Below are 22,079 nucleotides of genomic sequence, written 5' to 3' on the forward strand. Positions count from 1 at the left end.
GGTTTTTTGCTAGAGTGACATCTGTTGGAGCTGAGCTGCGTCCTTCTTATGTCAGAAAAAACATGTTTTCAGTGAAAAAAGAGCCTGCACACACGCACAAAAGGGAGGCTATTGAGCATGACTCAAAGCATTCACATCTTGTGTTATTGAAGTCTTTTCTGGGCAAGGAGTGAGGATGATTTATTAGTGTTTGCCAGGAACCTTTTCCTAATAGTAAAAGCTTTGCCCTAATGTTATTTCACAGCTCGATCACTCCGCAGACCCCACTGCAAGAGAAATCCGATGCGTTTCAGCAAATGTTTCTGGGTGTTTCCGTGGGTTTGCCACGAGATGGCGAAACGATCCCGCCTGGATCCCGGGTGGGGAATGTGGGTGAGAGGCCCGGAAACGTGGGGGATTTTGCAGAGAGCATCTGGAGTGGCCGTAAGCTCTTGGTCTGCCCTCCCAAAGCTGCTCTTTTTGTCTGATGGTGTGTTTAGGTCTGTTCTAACAGCTTTTGTATATTAACCCAATCGACAACTTGAGTTTATAGCAGGTTAGCATTGGGAAACTGTAGATTTAAACCTCGGGGATCTGTCACGGGAATGCTCCAGACCTTGATCTGCTGTGCAGCAGGGGTGGGGCTGTCAGTGGGAATCTCTTCTGTGTTGGTTTAAAAATCACTATCTCTGCACGAAGGCTTAGGAGTTGTTCAATATGTCTCCAATGGACAGCTCTGGGCAAATCCTGGTTTTTGCCCCTTCGCCCTTTGGGTATTTTTCTTAGCATAGTTAGGTAAGGTCTATCTTGAGTAAAAGGTGAATTGATTGAAAGATCAAATCACTAGTTCATTACCTGACTATTCAGTTTCCCCTCCAGCTTCACACACACTTCTTAGAATGTTTGCAAATGCTCTATTGGGGTTCTTGCACACAATTCTGAAATGTAAATGTGGCTTATAATATCTTCCCTACTTGAAGACTTTCTTCATGCGGAATTGGTATTGTTACGTTCTTCAGTATTCCTGTTATTGCTGCAGTGGTGCAGAGCTCAGAGAATAAACGTTGGTCTCGTCAATCGCTTTGAGATGCTTGGTTTGTTGTGCTATTAAGTGCAATGTCAGCCTATTCCTATTTTTTTCTTTGGCAAATGGGGGTTGAATGTTATTTGTGCATTGGCAGGACTCAGGTGCTTTGGAACTGCTGCACTGAGGATGGGAGAGCAGCACCAGCCAGGTGTGCAGTTCCCTACAGATAATACAAATGCTGAATTGAAGGTTGGAGAGGAAAAACCAACTGCCCCAACACTTGTTTCAGCCTATGGTCGAAATTAGCTACGATCAGTTTGTCCTGCTGGACGGTCAAGTAATGTCGCTTCATGATTGCAAACGTAGTTAGGATTCATTTTCCCCAAATGTGAGGATGTGGCTCTTGGGATGGGGAAGGGGATGGGGATGGTGCGGGCTGACGGACGCAGCCCGAAAATGCCATCGCCCCGTTCCAGCCGGGAGTGTCATTTCTTGCCGTGGTGTGTGGACCTGTCAAGCTGTTTAGCTGCAATATGACAGATTGTCCTATTAATGTGTCATCAAGTGCACTTTTACAAATTCATGGCTTGTCTACAACTAACCTGAAAAAAAGAGTCTTAAGTATGAGAAGGCGCCAAAGAAAGTTAAATATTATTAACAAATAAAGTCTGCCACGTAGTTTTGATGGAATGTGAGCTAGTTGGGGGAGGGGTGATATGCTGTTAACTATTTAGCTTCTATATAACTTCCCTTCTTACTCTCTCTTCTCTTTCCCAAACTCCGTTTCTCCCAAAAGATGCTTTAAACAGAAAGACCTGTGTTCTGCTTCTTGAGTTTGCACTCAGATGGTTCATGCCTCAGTTTCCCCAAGCCAGAGACATAACAGAACTGATCCGCGGTAAAGGGATTATTAAAGCAAATCCAGTGCTTGCTGACTGCATACGGGACTTCAAATTATGTGATCAACCTTTTACCATTCTTTGGCTTTCTCATGGTACCATCTCATGTAAATTTTGCATCGCTCTGTTTTGTAGAAGGAAGAGGAATATTTGCTCTGCAGGGTGGGGAACTGAGATTTGCCGGCTGTCCAAGTGCTTCAAGATCTCCCTTCTGAAGTGCTCGTAGGAGATGTGTAACCTTTGGGTTTCTGTTCTTTTTAATAAACAGCCCACGCTCCTGTAGAGAAAGGAGCAAGCCCCGTGGAGCCGGGCTGTGAGGAGAGCGGGGGGAAAACGTTGTGTGGAGCAGAGCCGCTCGAGTCTGCAGCACGAGTTCCCATGTATCAACGTGTGGTGCGATGCTGAGTGCGTATTCCAAGCCACATATTTTTAGCTCTACCACACGCTCGTGTACAGTTTTACAAACTTCCCAGAAAAATGGTGATTTCTCGGAGATAATGAAGGGGAGGTACGGAACAGGGCTGAGGGGAGGGAGCAGGGAACGGGCATTGATTTAAATCTGCCTGGCACACGGGCCAGCTCCACTTATCAGTGAGTCTAATAGGAATGTGAAGAGAATAGGCTTGACAGCTCATTAGAATGTGATCCCTCCTCCTTTTTTTCCTCCTTTTTTTTTTTTTTCCCTTTCTTGAAGTTGATGGAAACTCATTCAGGAAAGAAGTACTTATTTGCTGAGGTAAAGCAGAAGCTGAGGAGGGTTTTGCCAGGGTGCAGCTGAGGAAAGGAGCAGCGAGAAAAATCAGATGTGATCTACACTCGGAGGTACCTGAAATCTTGCCTAGTGCGAGGGGAGATGAGGATGAAGAAGACGTGAGATTCCACATCCTAACAGCTGCTTGCGGCATCGGGACGTGCTGCTCATCATCTCGCTAAAGAGAAGTGAAGATAAACCCAGCTAAAGAGGGTGAGAAGCTAGACTTGGGACAGCTATCTGCTCCTAATGGTCCTAGGTACATCCTCAGATTCTTTGCTTCTCCCTGTTTTAACTTCTATGATATGAGAAATTTATTTTCTCCTTAGAAGGCTGAGCACTTGGCTGAGCTGCGATGCTTTCGGCTGCTTCAGAAGAGCAGCGGCTGTAGCAACCTTGGCTTCCAGTTCCCCAGCATCTTGAAAGGAAAGGATGAGGACTTGTCACTGAGGAAAGGGAAGCATCATCCACGAGAGAATGGACGGAACGTATTCAATCCTGCTGTGAACGGAACACAACGCTTCAGATGACAGAAAGCGACATCTCCTGTTGAAGAGGAACAACGGAACAACCCCCCTAATGAATTTGTGTTGTCAGCTCCAGCCTGAGCAACTATTGCCCTGAGCGATTTGACTTCTCCAGGTTTCATAGTTGAGTGCATTTTAAACGAGTCTGAAGTCTTATTTGGGGCGGGGGGGGGGGAGTGACACTTCAAGGTGGGTGGCAGGACTTTCCAGGGCCTCTTGTATTTATGTAAGCTTCGAGAGCCTGAATGGACTTACCTCTTTCTTCGAGTGAATCCAGATTTTCAAACAAGTTTGTCTATACCATTTCCATGTGTCCTGCTTGAACAGAGATCTCTCCGGCAACCAGGGCATCCGTGCGTGCTGCTCATTTGACATTGCAGAGCCCAGAGAATCATCTTTAATACTTCTAACCTTTTTAATTTTTTATTTTTATTTTTTTAGAGAGAAGTCTGTGTCTACCCCTGTTATTGGTGGTGAAGGTTTCTGTGCTTGGACAGTGCTCTTCCTGACTTGGCCCCTCCCTTTTCAAAATGAAGGGCTGCACCTGGGTATTTGTGGCAACTTTACTTTGTCAGCAGTTTTGCCTCTTCAGAGTTATGGCAGCAAAGAGGGAGAGAAAGGTGAAGAAAGAACCGAATCAGTACACAGAGCCTTTCAATGCCACCCTCTCCAACAGCGAAGAAGTGCACGGGCATCCCAAGGTAGGTGTTTATGTGTCGTTAGGGCTTGGTAGAACTTATTTCTGGCAGTAATGTGATGCTGGTTCCTTTTCCCGATGATTGAGGCAACCTTGCCAAATTCTATTTGATTTTAAAGGGAAATGTTCTCCCTTTTGCCTTTGCATGTTTGATTTTCTAGCTTCCTGAAGCAAACCCTGGAATACTGCAGTGTATGATTATAATTTATCTTAGACTATGCATGACTGAAGTTCCAGTCCTATAGTAGCTGACTAAAGATATTTTGAAGTTCTCGTGTCTGAACACTATCCTGTTCAGAAACAACTGATTTAAAAAAGGCAAGTGGGCTATTGCAGTAAAATAATGATAGTGAAAAATTACTGTATCTCTTGCAGGCAAACCCTTTACTCTCTGGAATGTTATTCCAAAACTCTTAGGCAACAGTATAAACACCTGAGCGTGCCTGAGCTTTCTTTGCACTGCACCTTCGTCATTGAAAATTACAGACGAGAAAAATGTTGATGTTTAAGGTGATTGTAGCTCTTGTAGGAAAGAATTCACGATGGTGGTGATTGTGTCAGACTGTGTGTTTGATACTCAGTGGCTGTCACTGATGACTTGCTGGGTTTAGGGGGTGAATTTTGCAGGGTAGGATCCTTCCTGTTACATATTTGGGAGAATCACCCCAAGTTGAAAGCTGCTAAGAAATTCCAGTCAATTGATCAGAGCACCCAAATCCTTTAAGATGAAAACTTGCATTAGAATGCTTGGGAGTTGGAGAGGGGGTTAGGGAATTAAAAGCAGGTCCTAGGATTAGGAGCAGGATGAAATGGGAGACTGCAACCCTGATAGAGGAGGGAGTCTCCTTGTCACACAGCCCCTTCTCTCTCCCCTGCTCACACAAAAATGTCCCTTGTTTCAAATGGAGGTGACCTCTACAACATGACTTTGATCACAAGCATTAGGGATGGCAGTCACTATAGCGCTAGAGGAACAAACCTGTCAAAAATTGAGGCATGGCAGAGGGGGCAAGTTAGAACAATTGGGCTGACATTCTAAATATCCTCTTCAACGCTATTGTGAGAGTAATTGGTTAAGGTTGGGCAAGTCTGGGAAACAGCCCTCTCTATAAAAAGCTGGCTGCTGCACTTACAATTTTCATTAGGGGACTGTAATTTTCAGTTAATTTTTTTGTTGTGTGTTGCAATGCTCTGTCAGGACAGGTTGTATACATGATAAATTCTTGAGGTGCTTATAATCAATCACTTTCTCCTGCTCTCTCTGGAACTGCTTCATTCTGCTTATGCAAAAGGGGCTGGAAACATATCTGGTGCAAGTAAATTTTAGTCTATTCTGGAATTAATTTGGCTTGATGTGAAATGTGTTGGGCCACAAGCAGAATATATTCCGATTGCAAAAGCAAGCAGAAACCGGTCCTGGTTAATTCTGATATAGTCATCCATATGTTATTGCTAGAAGAAACACAGCACTCGTTCAGAGGCTCGTGGGCATTCATTAAAACAGACATTGTTTGGGAGCTGCTGTTTCTGTGTTGAAATACTTTGCTTGAAAATATCCATGGCAAAGGTTTGGCTGCAGCAGGAGCTGGCGAGTTCAGAGCAGGCAGGTTCTGTTTAATAAGGGTAGGACGAACCCAAATCTTTGATGTCAATGCTTATGAGCTCTGCTTGATATCCACTCCCAAATTTTGCAATGTGAACTCTTCTCCTTGGAATCTATTTGAGGCTGAAGTCCGGGCTCGGTTAAGAGTCGCTTCTAGATGGCAGGGGTGACTGTATTGGATTTTATATTTAGAGAGCACCTGCCCAAGCTAAGGGGTTATGTCACATACACTATAAATGCAGAACTGCCACCATTTCTGCGGTAAATGACAGCTGGCATTTACAGCAAAGCATCGTGATTTATATTCACTAAGGGAATGAGTAAAGTAATAGTAAATCTACCCTTACCTATCAAGCTAATGGAAGGCTGAAAGCATTTCTCGATGGAAGACTGATCTCTCTGAGCAGTTTTGTTTCACGAAAGGATGCCCTGCACAGGAGAGTGAACCAGCAGCAGTGTCCCATTTCATTTCTCCACAGCGCATAACAGGAAAGATGGAATTTTCTTTGGCCTTGTACAGTAAAAATGAAGGCGGTGTTTACCTTGGAAGGCTCTGTGGCCAGCTGGTAGGTTTATCAAAGCAGAAGGAGCAGGGAATGAAGTAGTAGCTGAGAGCAGTGATTTTTATTCATGCTGTTGAAAAGGTAGGTGTGTTTTCCTTCTAATCAAGCAAAACAATTTGGAACAGATTTCTCTTGAGAATTGTTTTTAAATAGGAGTGGAGAAAGCTCTCTTTTAACATTCACAGTGCCTGGGTCGTGGTGAAACCTCTATCTAAACCAGGGGAGCACAAGGCTCAGATCTCCTGATAAACCTGACATTTCCAAGGACATGGGAAGTGTGTTGGTTTGTTTCTTTAGTCTCCAGTCTTTGCTGAGTTGCTGTCAGTGTGATGTGCTTGCCAGGCACAGATGGGCTAAGAGCAGAACATGATGGGGACATCCAGAGGTTTTCATCTACTGGAGCTTCTCACTTTGTGTGTGGCTCAGGACCTGCAGCTGCCACTTGCCAGGCTCGGCTGCCCCTTTCCAGGCACAGATCTTGTCCTGCAAGTTGTGCTGTTTTGACTGTCAGCATCCCAGTGACATTTCAGGGATGATGCGAAATCAACAGGATTTGACCTTCAGTGGAGTTTCTGCAAGAAGCAGTGTAACGTTTCGAAGTCAGTTACCCACTTTGCAGCCAAGGAGTCCTTGAAAATTTCTTTCCTTTGTGATCCTTCAGTCTCTGTTAAATATCCAGGACTAGGTCTCCCTGGTTTATTACTTAAATCTCTCAGAATTATTTCTCTGGGGCCTTTTGCTTCCAGTTTAAACCAGCAGCTGGTTCAATGATGTTGCACGAGTTGCATTCCTCCTCTGTAAAGAGATTTCACTCTCAGCCTGAAGTGTGTGATTGCACGTGTACTTGAGAAAAGTATTTGTGGGCCTGACAAGTGTTAAAGCCATGGGGGAGGCTGGACTGTGAGCTATTTGTAGCGGAAGGTGTTATCTTTCATGTCATCATTGTCAGTCTTGCTCTGGCACATTATGAACAAGAAGGGCTATAACAAATAACATCCATTAAGCTCATTAAATTCATTATGGGCAGTTTGTGTTGAAGCGGAGGGCAGGAGCTTTTCGGGATAGCCATTTAGAGGAGTGAAGGATAATTTTTCAATCACAAAACGTAGTGGGAATTTAGGTAGGAATTCCATTTCAGATTTGGCTAAGATACCAAACCTAACGCTTCTGCTCTAGGGAAAATTCTGGAGAGATCCATAAAAACCACAAGCGGTCAGGACCTTGGTTTTACATCTCATTAATAACCAAGAGTGTGTATAACTGTAAGTTGTTAGCAGCTGACACAGGATTTTTCATGCTAAAAAGAAAAAGTGACCTGTCGCTTTTTAACCTGTTCCAAGTAAAATACACTGCTGAAATAATTTGCTCCTAATTTCATAATGAAGCTGACAATACTCTTGCTGGTGTAAATCAGGTGTAACAACATATAAATCTATGGATTAAGATAATCGAGGTGCTTAGTCAGGTCCATTTTGTGTCTGGCAACTCCTTCACTATAAAGCAAAGAATTCTTCAATATAAGTCCATCACAAATGGACAAACGCAGGGCAGTAACTTCATGCAGAAAGACTGGGAACTGGCGTGGTTAGGTGTATGTTCTTGGGCAGACATCCCTGACTAACTGCAGGTGGAAAAGATGCTGTCCTCTCCCAGGTTGGTAACGTGTCCCTGCTTGCTTTCCATCCTGTCCCACCCTGAGAAATGCTTTGGTGCCCCTGAGAACACTTTGAGGTGCTTTTGGGTGTACAGACTTGCTCACAGGTAGCGTCGACTTATTTTCTTTTATTCCTCCAGACTCTGAAACTACTTCTGTCCATTTCCCTTTGGTTTTGAGCAGGGATGCAGGCAGAATCCTTGAAGTTCAGGCAAGTTCAGATACAGTTCAGACATTTCTCAGGATGCAAACGCTGCTCCTCGACTGCAGATTGCTGCTCACAGTTTGTTCCGTGCTGGCTGAATCTCGGCCAGCGAGCGCGTGTGTCTGCGGGCAGCACGGGCTGTTCTGGGAGGCAGGGCCAGAGGGAACCGCAGGTTCTGCTTCTGTACAACAGTCTGAATTACAGCTCAACTTGTCCTTTATTGGGAGGGAAGTCAGGGAGAGAGCAGGCTAACTTCTCATCACTGTCTTTAACAGGTTCTGAAGTGATCGGTGCCATTGTATTCAGATTCCAAAAGAATGTTAAAAGACGTGATTGAAAGTTCATTAAAAAATTGCTGGCAGGGCATCTGTTGCTTTTGGAGGTGCTGTTTCGAGTGTTAAGCAGTAAGCCTGATTTCGCTGCAGTTAACGTGAGGATTCCTCCTGACTCCTGTAGTTGACTTTGCTCTATGAGCAGCACCCCAGGAGGGACGAGCCGCCTTTGCTGTGATTCCAACGCTGTTCTCAGCCTGGACTGATACCTGAGTTGGCTGCGAGGTCTCTCTGGCTGCTGGAGGCTGCTGCTGCCAAGAAAAACAGAGGCTTGCATGCTTATTGCTGGGATTGCTCATGCATGCCATAGTAATTAAATAATAATACCACAAGGATGGAACATTCATTTTAACTGTCAATCATCCTTGTGCTGGAGAAACTGGGGAGTGCCATGGCTGTCTTGTAGAGGGATTGGTAATTTAAGCAAGCCACTGGAGAGGTATGGGATTTTTAAATGATTTTTTTAAAACTTTGGGTGTTTTTCACTTGTTTTTCTGGGATGTACCATCTGGATTTCTGTTTTCTCCCTGACAAGGTGTCTGCTCTGGCCTCTTTCTGCACAGCTGGAGCTCCAGAAAGGCTGAGGACATCTGTTTGTCTTCACAGTTAATGGTCAGAGTCTGCCCATGATTGCTGGCTTCTGCTTCTAGCTGGCTTGTTTCCTCCTTTTTGCAGTGGAGGGGGTTTGTGCCTGTCTTGTAGCCTGGTGGAAACCAGGAATATTTGAATTGTCTCTTCCACATCTGCAGCAAATGCTGCATCCCTGTTCCTAAGACTCAGGTCTTGTGTTTGCTGTGTTCTGCAGACTCGCTTCTGAGTTCCTACCACACCATCCAGCCCTTTCTGAAGGATGAATTGAGTTTATTTTCCTTTTCTCTACGACCCAGCTGTTCTTTCCCGGCTTCTGCTACAGCACTGAACACTCCACCCTGCCTCAATCAGGTGCTTCTGTTAATCAGGTTGCTTCCTTCTGTTTCATAAACTGCACTGTGACTTTCCCACAGACCAGTCACTGGGACAAAAAGACATCTCCCTCCTTTGGGCAAAGCACGGGTGGGCTCTTACCTGCTTTACATTTATGAGCTTTGTAAACTGAAATGCTCTTTAACACAGTCCTCTGCAGGTGTGACCTCACGTGGTGATGCTGCACACATCTGTTGCCAGGTGAAGCTGGGTAGGAAAGACCTGGCTTCTTCCAGCAGAAACCATTAAATCTCCATGCAAGCCTGATAAATGTATTTCGTGTTTGTTGTAGAAATAAGCTGCACCCTGTGTGCTGCTCTAAGGACTTTTGCCAACTTTAGGAACATTTGCCCCTGGTCTTGATGTTTACGCGTTACAACAGGTGGAGAGGTTTGCACCAAAGGCCTTTGACTTCTTGATTTCTGGGGAGCTGCTTATGGTCTGCTGGCTTGCAAATCAGCTGTTGACCCGAGTTGTTTGAAATAAATAGTTGTGATCGCATCAACTCGCAAATCTATGGGCAAGTGCCTTGTACTACACCCATGTGCCTGGATGTGTGCCGGAGAGAGAGCTTTCCAGGCTCAGCATCCGCTTCGGAGCACCGACATTCCTTGTAACCTCAAGCTGGAACTCCAGCAGACTTCTAAGATTTACTTTTGAAACAATTTACACGGCATGGATTTTTCAAAGCAAATCACAGACTATGGTCTTTTCTCCTCAAAATGGGCTTGTGCTGATATTTCCAGCTGTAATTTGCAATCCTCTGTCCAGTTCCTGTTGCTCTTAGACAGTGACGTAAATTAAAGTTACTGGGACCTCAGGTCTAACTGCATTCTAGAGATTGAGTGTTTTCCCCGTGTTTCTGCAGACTGTTTGATGAAAGAGAATCTGTCCTTAGAAGTGGCACTAGAGAAAAACCTTGGTGTGGTTCTCTGAGGAGTGGTGAGTGCTTTCGGGAGATAAGCGAGACAGGTAATGAGCAACCGGGGATGTGTTTGCTCACTTGGCTGTGCTGGAAGCACCTCGCAAGGTCAATGTCAAAGCCACGGAGAGCAGAGCTGTCTGGGCTGTGGCAGAGCTGTCTGGTGCTGTCAGACTGGTAGGAGCTTAATGCCCGGGGACAAACGCTTTTAGATCTGAAAAGTCCGCTGTTGACTGACTTCACTCCTGTGCTTTTTCCACACCCATCTTGTTTTTGTCCTCCTGAATGGTGATAGAGCAATATTGATTTACCAAAACTTGGAATGGTCTAGGAGTTGTTTCAAATGTCATTCAAGCCACTACTGCTTTGCGTTGCTTTCCTGCTAGAATTCTGATCCCTACCTGCTCTGCCTCACCAGGAGAAGAATGAATTCACCAGCCTCACCAGGTTTCTTGAATGAATTCTGAAAGTTTACAGTGGGTTGCTTGTTTGTTTGTTTTAAAGATTTTTTAAGTGTCCATTGCAGGTTTTACTCTTGGGCTTTTTCATTAAGGGCTCTGAATATTTAAGCGTGGTCCGTGAAGCTTTGGGAGGATTTATGCTTCTATCCTCACTGTGATTGGAGGCTGATGTGTCAACAGATTGAAACCTCCACAGTCAACAGTTCATTGCTCTTGACAAGAGTTTAGTCTGGAAACTTTGCAGTCTCTGAATCCATCCGTCTTTGTTCTTGTTTCTCTTTAGATCCTAGAATCTCCGGATCCTCGAATCACAGATCCACGGCGGACCTGGATCTCCTTTGTTCACCGCCCAGATGATGGCAATACCTCAAAAAAGAGATGCAAAGGGAAAGACAAGAAATTAGTAGGTTATTCCTAGATTGCCGTCAGCTAATAAATGTGCACTGTGGCTTCCCTTCCTACCGTGATATGCAAGGGGTTCTGTGTGCTCCAGCTTTTGCCTTCCTGCTCCAGAGTGCTGCATTTTCATTTGTTTGTGTTTAATTTCTCAAAGTATTTTGGAGAAGTTTGAAACAGTAAGTGCAGGTATCTCAAAGGATATATTAATCAAGAAGTGGACAAGTCATTTATTTCAAATTAATGAATTACTGATCGTCTGCTGTGTGATGCTTGCTCATGTGTGCACTTTTAATCTGCTGCTTAGACAGTCTTGAAGGCTTTTAGTGATTTCCTTTTATTTCTTAGTGAGCTGGTAATCAGAAATGCTTCCACGCAGGTTTAGTGCAGTTTAGTTGGGGAAACAGGAACTCCCTGGAAACAATATACATCAAATATCATCGATAACACTGTTGCATGTTTGTACTACTGGTTTAAAGCTCTAACGTGTGTAGCTAACCTTTACAGGCGTTTTGAATACACGGTTTCATTTTTTTCTGAGAGCTCTACTGTCGCACCAAGCGTTCGTGAATGTGATCATGATGTCTGAGCAATGTCTGGATTTGGTCTGTCAGTGCAATTCCTGGTTCTAATTCCTGTGTTTTGCTTCGGTTACCTCCTTAGCGTGGCCTCGTTGGGCCCCCAGGACCCCCTGGTCCCCAGGGACCTCCAGGAGCACCTGGTGCCGAAGTCACCCGGGAAGTCCTTCTGCAGGAGTTCAAGGAGATATTAAAAGGTAAGGACTGTAAGAGCTTTGTGCGTTTGTGATATGTTTCTCTCAGTGAGCACTGTGGCAAATAAAGAACTGGCTTTGCAAACATTTACCTTAATGCATTCCCCTACCTGGAAATCAAAAATTAGAAAATAATGTTTCCCTGGTGCTGCTTAGTTGAAGTTCAAGCGTTGAGTGCAGAAGTCTAGTTGCACATCGAATGGCTTCGTAGACCAGGCTCTTAAATTAAGCATTTGTTTTCCTGTGCTGCTGCTTTTCTCCTCAGAAGCTGTTGAGCGTCGAGCATCCCTGGCTCTCTCAGCCCACCCCACGCAGCTGCCTCCGCTGCTGCTCCCCTTGGAGGACGTGTCGCCCCACAGGCGAGTGGAGGAGGCGTTCCATTGCAAGCTCAAAGGCCAAGTCATCGTAGACAAGAAGACCCTGGTAGAACTTCAGAACTTCCAGTCGGTGAGAAGGGATTACAGACTGAACCCGGGCAACTCCACAGCAGCCGCTGTGCGTAGATCAGCTGTAGTGATGCTCTGCAGAGCTCTGGAGGTCAAGGTGTCTCCTGGAAGGGCAGACTAATCCCAGAAGCTCCTCTCAGGCCTGGATGCTGTGAATACAGCAGTACCTTGTTGTGACTGGCACAAGTAGGATCTCCTGTGGTGGTTTCAGCACTGAAGCTCAGCTGCAGGAAGATGGACATTGAGCTTTGAGTCCCCTCCTGCCTGACAAACCCAAGAGGCAGATTCCCATCCTCTCTTGCAGCCCAGCTGAGTCTCATCACATTTCTTGCTGAAGTTCTGAGAGGTCTGTGCAGGAGAGGGCTGTCTCACAGGTCCAAACAACCATCAGTCTTATAATTTCAGTTAATGATGGAGAAAGACTTGTCCATGTTTGGCATTAGTCTGAAGGATCTGGTCTTTTTTTTCAGTGCACACACTGTTTAATTCCAGAGTAACCATCAGAAGTAGAAACACGTCAGAGGCAAGCAGAAGCCATTAGTATAGATTTGTGAGCCCAAATAAGAGCTGTCATTTTATTAGATGGGTCAGTCCTGATGCTCAAATTCTTTACATAATGTTTTATAGAGGGCTAGTAAATGTTACCTGTAGGATTTTATTGTAGTTATGCTATAATGACAAACACACCATCATGGGATGCTGTGATGGGTCATTATAATCGTGGTTACAAGCAAGCTGTTGAATTTGATATTCAAATTTCTACTGACCATTTCTAAACCAGTTGCAAATAGGGTCTGAAATGGAAGTATAAATGTTAGGCAAAGTAAAAACTAAAAACAAGTAGTTACTTCATAATTCAGAGGCTTCCTTTACACTTTGGAGCCACAAAAGTGCTGAGCTTTCTTCCCAGCTGCACAGAGTCCCATTTCTGAAGAATTCTGTCCAGCAGATCCTTTCCGATGGAGTAGTTTTGCAGCTGGGACTTCTCCCAGCGGCGGGACGGGAGGCAGCGGTTATGTTTTAACCAGGGTGCTTTCCTGGATCGCTCCCAGTTCCACTTGTGGCAGCCTGGTTTGACAGCACTCTGGGTGCTGGCACAGAGGCAAGATTGTACTTGAAGGATGGGCAGGGCTAGGGAGATCTGCTGCCTCATTAATTAGGAGGGGAAAATGTGAATAAAGACATCTCAGGAATCAGTGCGTAGGCTGACGCTTCCCATGCTTCGTTATCGTGTGCCTGACTTCTTTCTAATTGCTTCTGGCCCTGAAGCTGCTGTGGGAGGGCTGGCAGGCCCCTGGATGCCAGCCTTTCATTTCATCCTTGGGACAAGAAGTGTCTGGTTTTAGCTTGTGCCGTGATATAGGGGAATTTAGCAGGGAGGGAGGCAGTGGATGCCCTTGCAAAGATGAAAACATTGTCTTTAAACAGTCCAAAAGGGAGAGAGAGTGAGAATTCCCCTCCCTCCATTCTGTCAGTTTAATAGTGTGAAGAAGCCAAGAGTTTGATGCTTCCCAGAGAGATGATAGGGATTCGACACTAAATCCTGGATTTGGACCTTACCCAAAGCATTTTGAGATAGTGGAAAGAACCTGTGCTGAGAAACAGTCTGTTTCTTCTATGCTCTGTCATTTGAGGATGGTGTGTAATTCACCCTGACCTTGGGTTCTGAGAGAGTGTGATGGCTTTCTCATCCTTCCACGCTACATTTCCTCCAAGAACATTCCCTCCTTCTCTTTTTCTTGGTCTCACAATGTCCTTGGTATCTGGGATGAAACGTGTGATACTTCTTTCCCCGTACCTCTTCCTCCGGTATCTCATGCTTTGAGGTTTCTAACAGTTGCCTCTTGCTGGACACTAACGTGTTTGTTTGCTTTTGGTCTGCCTACCAAAATAACCGTGTGCAAGCAGTTTCCCAGATAGCAATCCCTGCAGTGTGTGCAGCAGATAGGTGAGTGTGCTGCAAATGCAGCGGGGAGCTCTAATTGACGTGGGGTTTAACGGAATCTTTTGCCCAGAGGACCTCTCCCTGCATTGTCTTAGTTCTATGAGCAAAAGAATAACAAAGCCACAGAGGGCATGAAGAAACAGGAATGTTTTATCAGTGATAATTTACTGGTGCCTAAAATTCCCTTCCATGCTCAGCCGGTGGTTTTGGAATTACGTTGCCGATTCTGCTAAAAGCTGTAACGAGTAAGGAATGAATTAACCGTGCGATGCAGTTTTTCATATACAGGGCTTGGATCTGCTCCTTCAGTGGGGTAAATGAAAAGAGCATTACCAAAAATGATGGTGTGAGGATAGCACAAGAAGGGAATCAATGTCATCGTGTAGCCCTTGTTGTTAGGTGAGCTGTTATATTGTCTGTGTGTGTGTACAGAAAGAAAACAGAGGCCATTTTGTGTGTATATGTGTGCAGGTCGGTCTTTTCACTCCTTCTATTCTACCATGTAGTAACTCTACACAAACACCACCAGATCCAAATATTTGCAGCCTTGCTGCCTTTCAAAAAGAAAGCTAAATCAATTATTCCTGGCCTGCATTGTGAAAGCGGCCAATTTCTGTCTAGGATGAACCAGAAAGGGGAGGCATTAACTTCCTTCTGGTACTTGAACACGGGTGTTCCACTACTCTTTAAATATTGTAGTGTAATAGCACCTGTGGCAACGCTGCTACGAATTCGTTCACCGCGTCTCAGGCCCCTTTTGCCATCTAGTATTGGAAAACGTACTCAAATATTGAATTGCTCAATTACGCATTTGTGCGTTTTTTAGGGACAGAATGAGACTTGAGCAGCTCTTCTGTCCCAAAGACCAATGTGGGGCAAATCTCTCAGGACAGCATTCCTGGGAGCACATTCACATTGCGCAGAATGCCCTTGCGGTGGGAGCAGAGTCTGACTAATGTGCTTCTTGGCCCCTTGAAGCTGCTCCTGCTGCTCCCCAGCTCCAGCCAAATTCAGATCAGGCAGGCCAAAACAAACAATAAACATTTCTCGCAGAGTTTATTTTAGTCTGAGTCAGATAATCTGCTGCGAGTTTGACTTAAGGCTGCTTCCTTGCCGTGAGGAGAAGCTGCACGCTATCGCACCAGGCTTTTGCCTATTCTGTAGAATCCAAGGCGAGAACAAAATGAGACTAAATATGAAATGTGTAAGAATCCAAGCAGTTGTTCTTTAATGGTATCAAAACCGTCTGACTTAGACCTGAAGTGAGTAGAAAACCTCTGGAGACCTGGATGAGTGTTTGTTCTGTAGTTGTGCCACAAAAACAGTGTGTAAGGTTCCAGGTTTTTGAGTGTGGGGACACTGCTTGGCCCCATCTAGGACATCTCTGGGAGTAGCAGGGACATCTTGACTCAAATAACTGGACATTTGTGTATCAGAACATCAGTGGAGGCCACTAGGACCAGCAGAGCACAGGGATGCAGTAAAAGCACAGTCTGAGTCAAGATGAGCGAGAAGGGCTGGGCAGTGAGCAAAAAGGGCATCTGTGTGCTCATATGGGTCATTTTGCCTTTGGGCACCTAATGCTGAGAGAGCCCCTCTGGAAAGCCTGTTCTGGGGAGATAAGGCAGTAGCCTTGCAAATATGTTCATCTTTGTTCTCATCCGTGTAAGCTCATTCTTTGTCACGGGCAGAGGGAATTGTTGAGAGTGCTGGAGACTTGTTCAGGGTCTGTTTTTCTTATCTTACAGCCTCTGGCCAAAGGAGCTTTTCTCCGGGGAACAGGATTAAATCTGGCAACGGGCCGTTTCACAGCACCTGTGTCTGGCATCTACCAGTTTTCAGCCAATGTCCACATTGGTGAGTGTTGTTCACAGAAGCCTTTCCGTGCAAACCAAACAAATCAACGCTCCTTATTTAGAGCGAGCTTAGGGACCAAAGATATTCATGTGTGGAAGTTATGGCTTCCGTAAAAGACTTCAGAAGAAACGAACATGATGATGTAGGACTGCATCCAGGCAATTTTGACTGTGTTTTGTCACCAGTGCATGTGTTCAATGGTTTTAATCATTCAGTGATGAAGTATTTTATAATCCAACACCAGGAGGGTGCTTTCCTAGGAAGTCACAGTGTTACTGGTGTCTCTGTTAAGCCAGACGCTAGGAACGGGTGGTCTGATGTATTGCAAAAGTGCTTATATTTCATTCCCTGCTTTCCCCAGACCACAGTGAGTTGAAGAGCAAAGTCCAACTCCGAGCCAGAGATAATGTCCGAGTGCTGATCTGCATCGAGTCTCTGTGCCACCGATACACGTGAGTAGCCGCAGCTCCAAAGAACAGGAACTGTGCAAACCTTTTATTCCTTAGATAGAACGCCTCAGATGTTAATTGTTGAGGTGAAGCTCTCTGATGTCTGACCCAGAGCTGTCCAGGGTTGCAGTTTATGATTCCTTGTCCTGCAAGGCTGTTGTGAGCTGAGCAGCAGTGGGGGAACGGCAGAACCAGCACTGGTTCATATGAGACATCGCTCTCTGAGATGGGTGAGAGTCTACCGGGTCTGTGGCGTGGAAGGGAGCTGGGTGGAGGGATGGGAACCTGCCTGGACAGACATTCTGCTGGCACAGGCTGGGCCGCTACCCGTGCTTGTGGAATTTCCTGGGGATGTCAGTGTACACAGCCGTTCATTTGAGGGTGCTGAAAGAGCCCGGAGGCCTTTCGGCTGAGAGAGATGGAAACTCGGAGGCAAGGAGACAGTTGGAGTAGAAGAGATTAATGGTGGGAAGTTCCCACCCGAGTTTGGCTTTTGGCAGGATATGACACACAACCGAGCTCTTCCATCGCGGCGGTGCCAAGCGGTTTGCTCCTCCTCAGCCAAATCGCCCCTACCTTTCATGCATCTTATTTCCTCGCAAGGGGGCTGGAAACAGCACGTTTGCACTTGCAAGGTTTTGTCACCACCACTTCATGGAAAAAAGGGAGAAAAGGGGTTGGTTTTCTTGGGAAAACAACAAGATCTGCTACCACTGGCTGGGCAGATTTCAGAACCAGCCAAGCACGGAGCTCTGTGCTTTCGTATTGCATTGGAACTGAGTTTGCATGGATTGTTCTGATTGTTGATGTCTCAGGCACCTTCTTCCACCCTGAATCCTGTGCTAAGGAGCTGAGTTCTCTAAACAGAGGATGCCACACAGAGCAGCTGTCCTTGCTACTGCATGGAATATGATGGCTATTAGAATGTGATACTAGAAAGGAACAGTGTTTGAGGGGCAATCTGGAACTCTGCCTTGAATTTTAACTGTATGCCCTGCAGGTCTTCCTCTGGACACTACGGTGAGGACAAGGTTCTACCGTTCTCTTTTCAAGGCAGCTGCTTGAATGAAGCCCAGAGCTGCCTGTTCAGCACAGACAGGCACTAGAACCACCAGGTCCTATTTCTAGGGAGGTCACGAGACTATTGTCGTCCCACATACGACCGTTGTGACTGCCTTAGGTGTTTAACCTCTTTCTTTTTCTTCTGCTGTTGTTTAGGTCTTTGGAAGTCATTGCTGGTCTGGAAAGTAACAGCAAAATCTTCACTGTCTATGTGCATGGTTTACTGCAGCTGCAGGTGAGCCCGTGCAGGCTGGGAACCACGGGCCTGGTTTGCTTGGCAGGTTTGCAGTTATTGACTGGCAAGGAGTTATTTACTGGCAAGCCTGAATTCTCACCGGGAGGTGGGGAAGCTTTTCTTAACCTTCTTTCTAAGATTAATGAAATTAAATGCCTTACTGGGGGTCACTAGAGAGAATCTGTGACAGGAACAGGAACAAAAGCCAGACCTGTGTTGCACATTCTGATCTTAAGCCACAGAAATAACCTTCCTGCTAAGAAATTACGGCAAATATCTTTTTATTTCTCAATTCTGCCCTTGCATTGTCCAGATAGCAATTGGATTCCCCATTTCACAGAAGGGAGTCTGAAGCAGAGATGCCACTTGAGTAGCCACCCAGAAAGATGTTAGTGCAGGAAGGATGTAGTTAGATAATAAACCTATTTCACTGTAGAAAATTTCTTCCACCAAGGTGAAGCTGCAGTAAAAATGTTTGGTCAGATCCTGTTCCCAGGAGCCACAGAAAAGGGCAGGAGGCTTCTGGGTTTAGTTCAGAGCAGTGAAATGCTTTATTTCCTCCTTTTATCCCGGGAATGCGGTGTCAGATGCTCTCCTCTCCTCTCCCTCGTGCTCTCTGCAGGCTGGCCAGTACACCTCCATATTTGTGGACAACAGCGCTGGAGCTCCCGTTACCATTCAGAACGGATCCGATTTCATGGGCATGTTAATGGGTGCGTAACATCACCTGCAGCAGCATGGCAGGGAAGGATGTGAATTAGAGCCTTGCGATGTATATTTGACCGAAGAAACTTTCCTTTGACTCTTGAAGACTCCTTCCTGTAACTGTTGGCATCTTTTGAAACAAGCCAAGAGCCTTTCCTGTCACAGATACTGCAGCTTTGCTTGCAGAGGCTTTGCAAGATCCACACCAGTTCGTTCATATGCTTCTATAATTCAGAAACAAACTCTGTAACATTTAATTTGTGCTTCACCAGATGCTCACTGAACAATTCACCGAGATTTGGCATTTGTTACATTTATAGCGTTATTTCACAATAGCACTTGTAATCAGCATGTCTTTTGGGATTGATTGTGGGGTGTTTGAGTTTGTAAATGAAGGATTGAGAAGGGAAGTAAAATACTGACTATGTCGTGTGGTTGTGGAGGAAGGGGACAAGGATTTGCCAGCAAAACTGCCTTTTCAGACAGTTGTAAATGGTGCAGGGCCTCTCTCGCGTTCAGAATTGGATATGTTTGACAAGAAGCATGTTCTCAGACAGCGCCTGCTTCACAGATGGGAATCCAAGCTCTGAGCTCTCTCTTTGTGGTTCTTTATCTCCAAGTATTTCTTTGATCTTATTGACGAAGCCGAATACCTCGTTGCCTGTGCAGTTTTGTTTTCGTGGAGAGGCCAATGGCACCAGTTCTAGCAGGAACTCCCTGACTTGCGTTCTTATGTTTTAGTAAGATACACGTGCGGTTTTGGACGGCATCGCGTAAACATCATCCTCACAGGTGCCACGTAATCATTTGTAAATGTGTCAAACGCATCACACTGCTCGTCAAAAGCCTGAAAAACACAGCGAGCGGAGCAGCCTGGGACCGGATCTGTCGCCTCTTTGGTGCTTGTTGGACTGCGGTGAAATAAGGAAAGAAACCACGGGGCAAGGCTTAATTCATCGGGGGGCAGAGGGAGCCCGTTTGAGCTCTGCCTGGAGCTTGAAGGTGCTGTCAACGATCGTCCAGTGAATGTTTTCTGGATTTCTGCAGCTCTGCGCACGTCAGCACGTGAGGCTGAGCCCCCAGAGCAGCTTTGCCTACAGCCCCAGCCTGGAAACTCATTTTAACAAAGTAAGAGGGTGTTGGCGTTTCATGGGGTTGTTACCCAAGATGCGGTAACATCCTGGTGATTATAAAAACCCCACGCTCATTTAAATATACCTCTGTAGTTTTCCCTTTCAACAGACACCCAGACCTTTAATAATTCACCTTAGCTAAAGAAATGCTTGTATAACAGTGTCAGAAATAATAGCAAGGCCAAAAGTGGAGCCCAGATACTTGTTCTTGAATGTTTGCAGCGAATAGAAGTTGTCCCTTGTATAGTGTTGCAGCTTTTGATCAACTACAATATCTTGGTGCAATGAAGACAAAGACTGCTGAGGGCAGCAGAAGGCACGGAAGAAATGCCACCTACTGCTGGGTCTGTTGTTCGAGTTGATCAATCCATGATGTTTTTACAAGCTCCAGTAACGCTGCTGGTCGGCTTGGTACGCAAAGACATCTTATTTCGAGAGCTGTGGAAAAACCTGCTGTAAAACAGGCACGGCCGAAACTGTTTCGTCTCCGTTGTAAATACCTTGAGAAAGACTTTTAAGGGACGATTAAATAGTGTATTTTTTGTTTGTGAAGAACATTAAAATGATGCCTATTGGAGAAGGAAGGAGAGAGCACGGGGAATAATCAAGTAGTGCTGTTATGCAAATAAACACAGGTAAATTCAATGGAGTGCAGTTCTAACTGGACCTGTGTGACTGTCTAAGATATAGCAGCTATCAATGCTTATATATTAATTCTTGCTCTGCAATACATGCAGAATTCCTATGGATTTTTTTTGTAGAATGTGCTTTTAAGCATAAATCAAGTGTTACGCTGGCAGAGGGGAATCCACAGCTATTGAAGAGCAGAGCCGGGAGCAACACTGATCATTCTGGAGTAACACACATGGATATCACTGAACCCTCTCAATGAAGGTTGGCTGTTCACACCAGGGTTTGGTGGAACAGGTGCAGTCAGGGCAAGTGGTGTAAATCCCAGCATGTATTTCTATCCCGAACTTTGTACCGTGTCAATAGTTGTAATAAATCGGGCTGTTTCATGCATGACTTAGAGCAACGTAATCCAAGTGTTGTGACATTCAGCGTATGTTGTTGTACCTGTAGGTTTTTTTGAACCAAGTCTCGCTGTTCTTGGTAAATCGGAGTTAAAATATTTATTTTGTTGTAGAACTAAAAAACGTTTGTCAGACTTTGTTTTGGGATTCGGGACTTTTAAAATTCCTTCTTTGCTGTGTTTTATTCTCACGACTTTCTTAGGGGATGTTCTGCCTTTATACCTGCTCTCCCTTATTTATATAAGATGTTCTTTCCTGCCAGGTGTTTCCCCAGTGTCTCAATGCTTCAGCCAGTGCAAGATTGGCCGTCTGGCAGTTAAATGGGGTGAAACAGACTGAAATAGCCAAAAACCAAGCTGGGACCAGGGCTCTGGTGCAAGTGTTCAAAACTCCCGACTAATAAGGACATGAACCTCCTGGCTGGGCTGCGGCTGAGACAAATCTCTAAAGCTTCTGTGCTGTTTGGAGAGCGAGGAGATTGATGGTGTGCGAAGCTCGGCTTCAATGCTCCTCTGTAGTCACACAATTTATAGCCCCGAGAAAATGGAGGAACTCGGGAGGACTGAAGTTCAGTATGAAGATGTTGTTTATAGCAAAATAAACCCCATGTGCTTGAGCTGGCGGTTTAGCGGCCAAGTGTGTTAATCCCGCTCGGCGGCGATGGCTGCTTGCGGCGTGCACGGGGAGAAGCCTGAAAAGGCACAGATTAGATGGCTGTGGTTTTTTTCGGGGTCCTTCACCATCCCCGTGTGCTGGGGCAGCAGGATATTTATAACATGATGGGGAAACACAAACAGTCGCTGCTTTTATTTGCCTTGAAAATTTCTAAGCAGCTTTAGGATTTCAGGGCAGATGGAGGTGAGGAAACCGCGTCCCTTCTTACAGGAACAAGTTGCTTTCTTACCCTTGTCCGTGAGTTCTTCACAGAAACTTTTGCCACGGAATCACCTTCAGAAAGTTTAAAATGTGCTTGGAGTTGTAACTTTGTCCCGGTGCTACACAGGAGCTCAAGAACAAGTTCTTGTGACACCCTGCACGGATCAGTTAATATAGTAAAACACTGCTGTCTTTACCCGGCCCTTGCTCACTCTTCTCCCTCCCAGCCCTCGCTCGATCTTTGGAACAATCTACATTGAGCTTTTGGCTGCGGATACAGTTCAGATTCAGACGAAACTGATGTAAATCAGCGTGATTTTCGGGGGGGTTAACACTCTGTGCTGATCTCCCTCACATGAGAGTTCACTATCTGGGGTTTTGAGATCTCTCACATTAATTTTTCCTGCCTGAGAACTTCTTGCTCCTGAGATACTGACCCTGAATTTGATGCTTCATTCTCATATTGACTCTTTGGGCTGAATATTCTCCATATTGGGGCTGCGTTGTTGTGGTTGCTGCACCTCCCTCTTGCACAGGCTGCAGTGGAAATACCCCAAACCACCCTAGGATGAGCATCAACTGCTCA

At 45.5% G+C, this 22,079-nt stretch overlaps 1 protein-coding gene across 6 annotated transcripts; it reads left to right on the forward strand.

Moving 5' to 3' along the window:
- The first annotated feature begins 1,737 nt into the window (after nucleotides 1-1,737).
- Nucleotides 1,738-21,233, forward strand: C1QTNF12 (C1q and TNF related 12). Of its 6 annotated transcripts, none has more exons than XM_071798320.1 (10): nucleotides 1,738-2,310; nucleotides 2,600-3,306; nucleotides 3,625-3,884; nucleotides 10,867-10,986; nucleotides 11,643-11,754; nucleotides 12,017-12,198; nucleotides 15,891-15,999; nucleotides 16,361-16,451; nucleotides 17,667-17,745; nucleotides 18,368-21,233. In XM_071798320.1, the coding sequence occupies exons 3-10, from the start codon at nucleotides 3,714-3,716 to the stop codon at nucleotides 18,464-18,466; spliced, it is 963 nt and encodes a 320-aa protein (XP_071654421.1). In that variant the 5' UTR covers nucleotides 1,738-2,310; nucleotides 2,600-3,306; nucleotides 3,625-3,713; the 3' UTR covers nucleotides 18,467-21,233. The 6 variants fall into 6 exon arrangements, with proteins under 6 accessions (XP_071654421.1, XP_071654422.1, XP_071654424.1 ...); XM_071798321.1 differs by lacking the exon at nucleotides 1,738-2,310 and adding an exon at nucleotides 2,396-2,413; XM_071798323.1 differs by lacking the exon at nucleotides 1,738-2,310 and having other exon boundaries at nucleotides 2,487-2,915; nucleotides 2,986-3,306.
- Nucleotides 21,234-22,079: the final 846 nt, after the last annotated feature.

This window comes from Patagioenas fasciata, chromosome 23 (genome assembly GCF_037038585.1).
Source record: "Patagioenas fasciata isolate bPatFas1 chromosome 23, bPatFas1.hap1, whole genome shotgun sequence".
NCBI lineage: Eukaryota > Metazoa > Chordata > Aves > Columbiformes > Columbidae > Patagioenas > Patagioenas fasciata.

Excerpts from the sequence above, each read along its gene's own strand:
- C1QTNF12 (XM_071798320.1), top strand. The coding sequence starts at position 3,714 with ATGAAGGGCTGCACCTGGGTATTTGTGGCAACTTTACTTTGTCAGCAG. Across the intron at positions 3,885-10,866 it reads AAGTGCACGGGCATCCCAAG|ATCCTAGAATCTCCGGATCC; the intron begins GTAGGTGTTTAT and ends GTTTCTCTTTAG. Across the intron at positions 11,755-12,016 it reads GTTCAAGGAGATATTAAAAG|AAGCTGTTGAGCGTCGAGCA; the intron begins GTAAGGACTGTA and ends TTTTCTCCTCAG.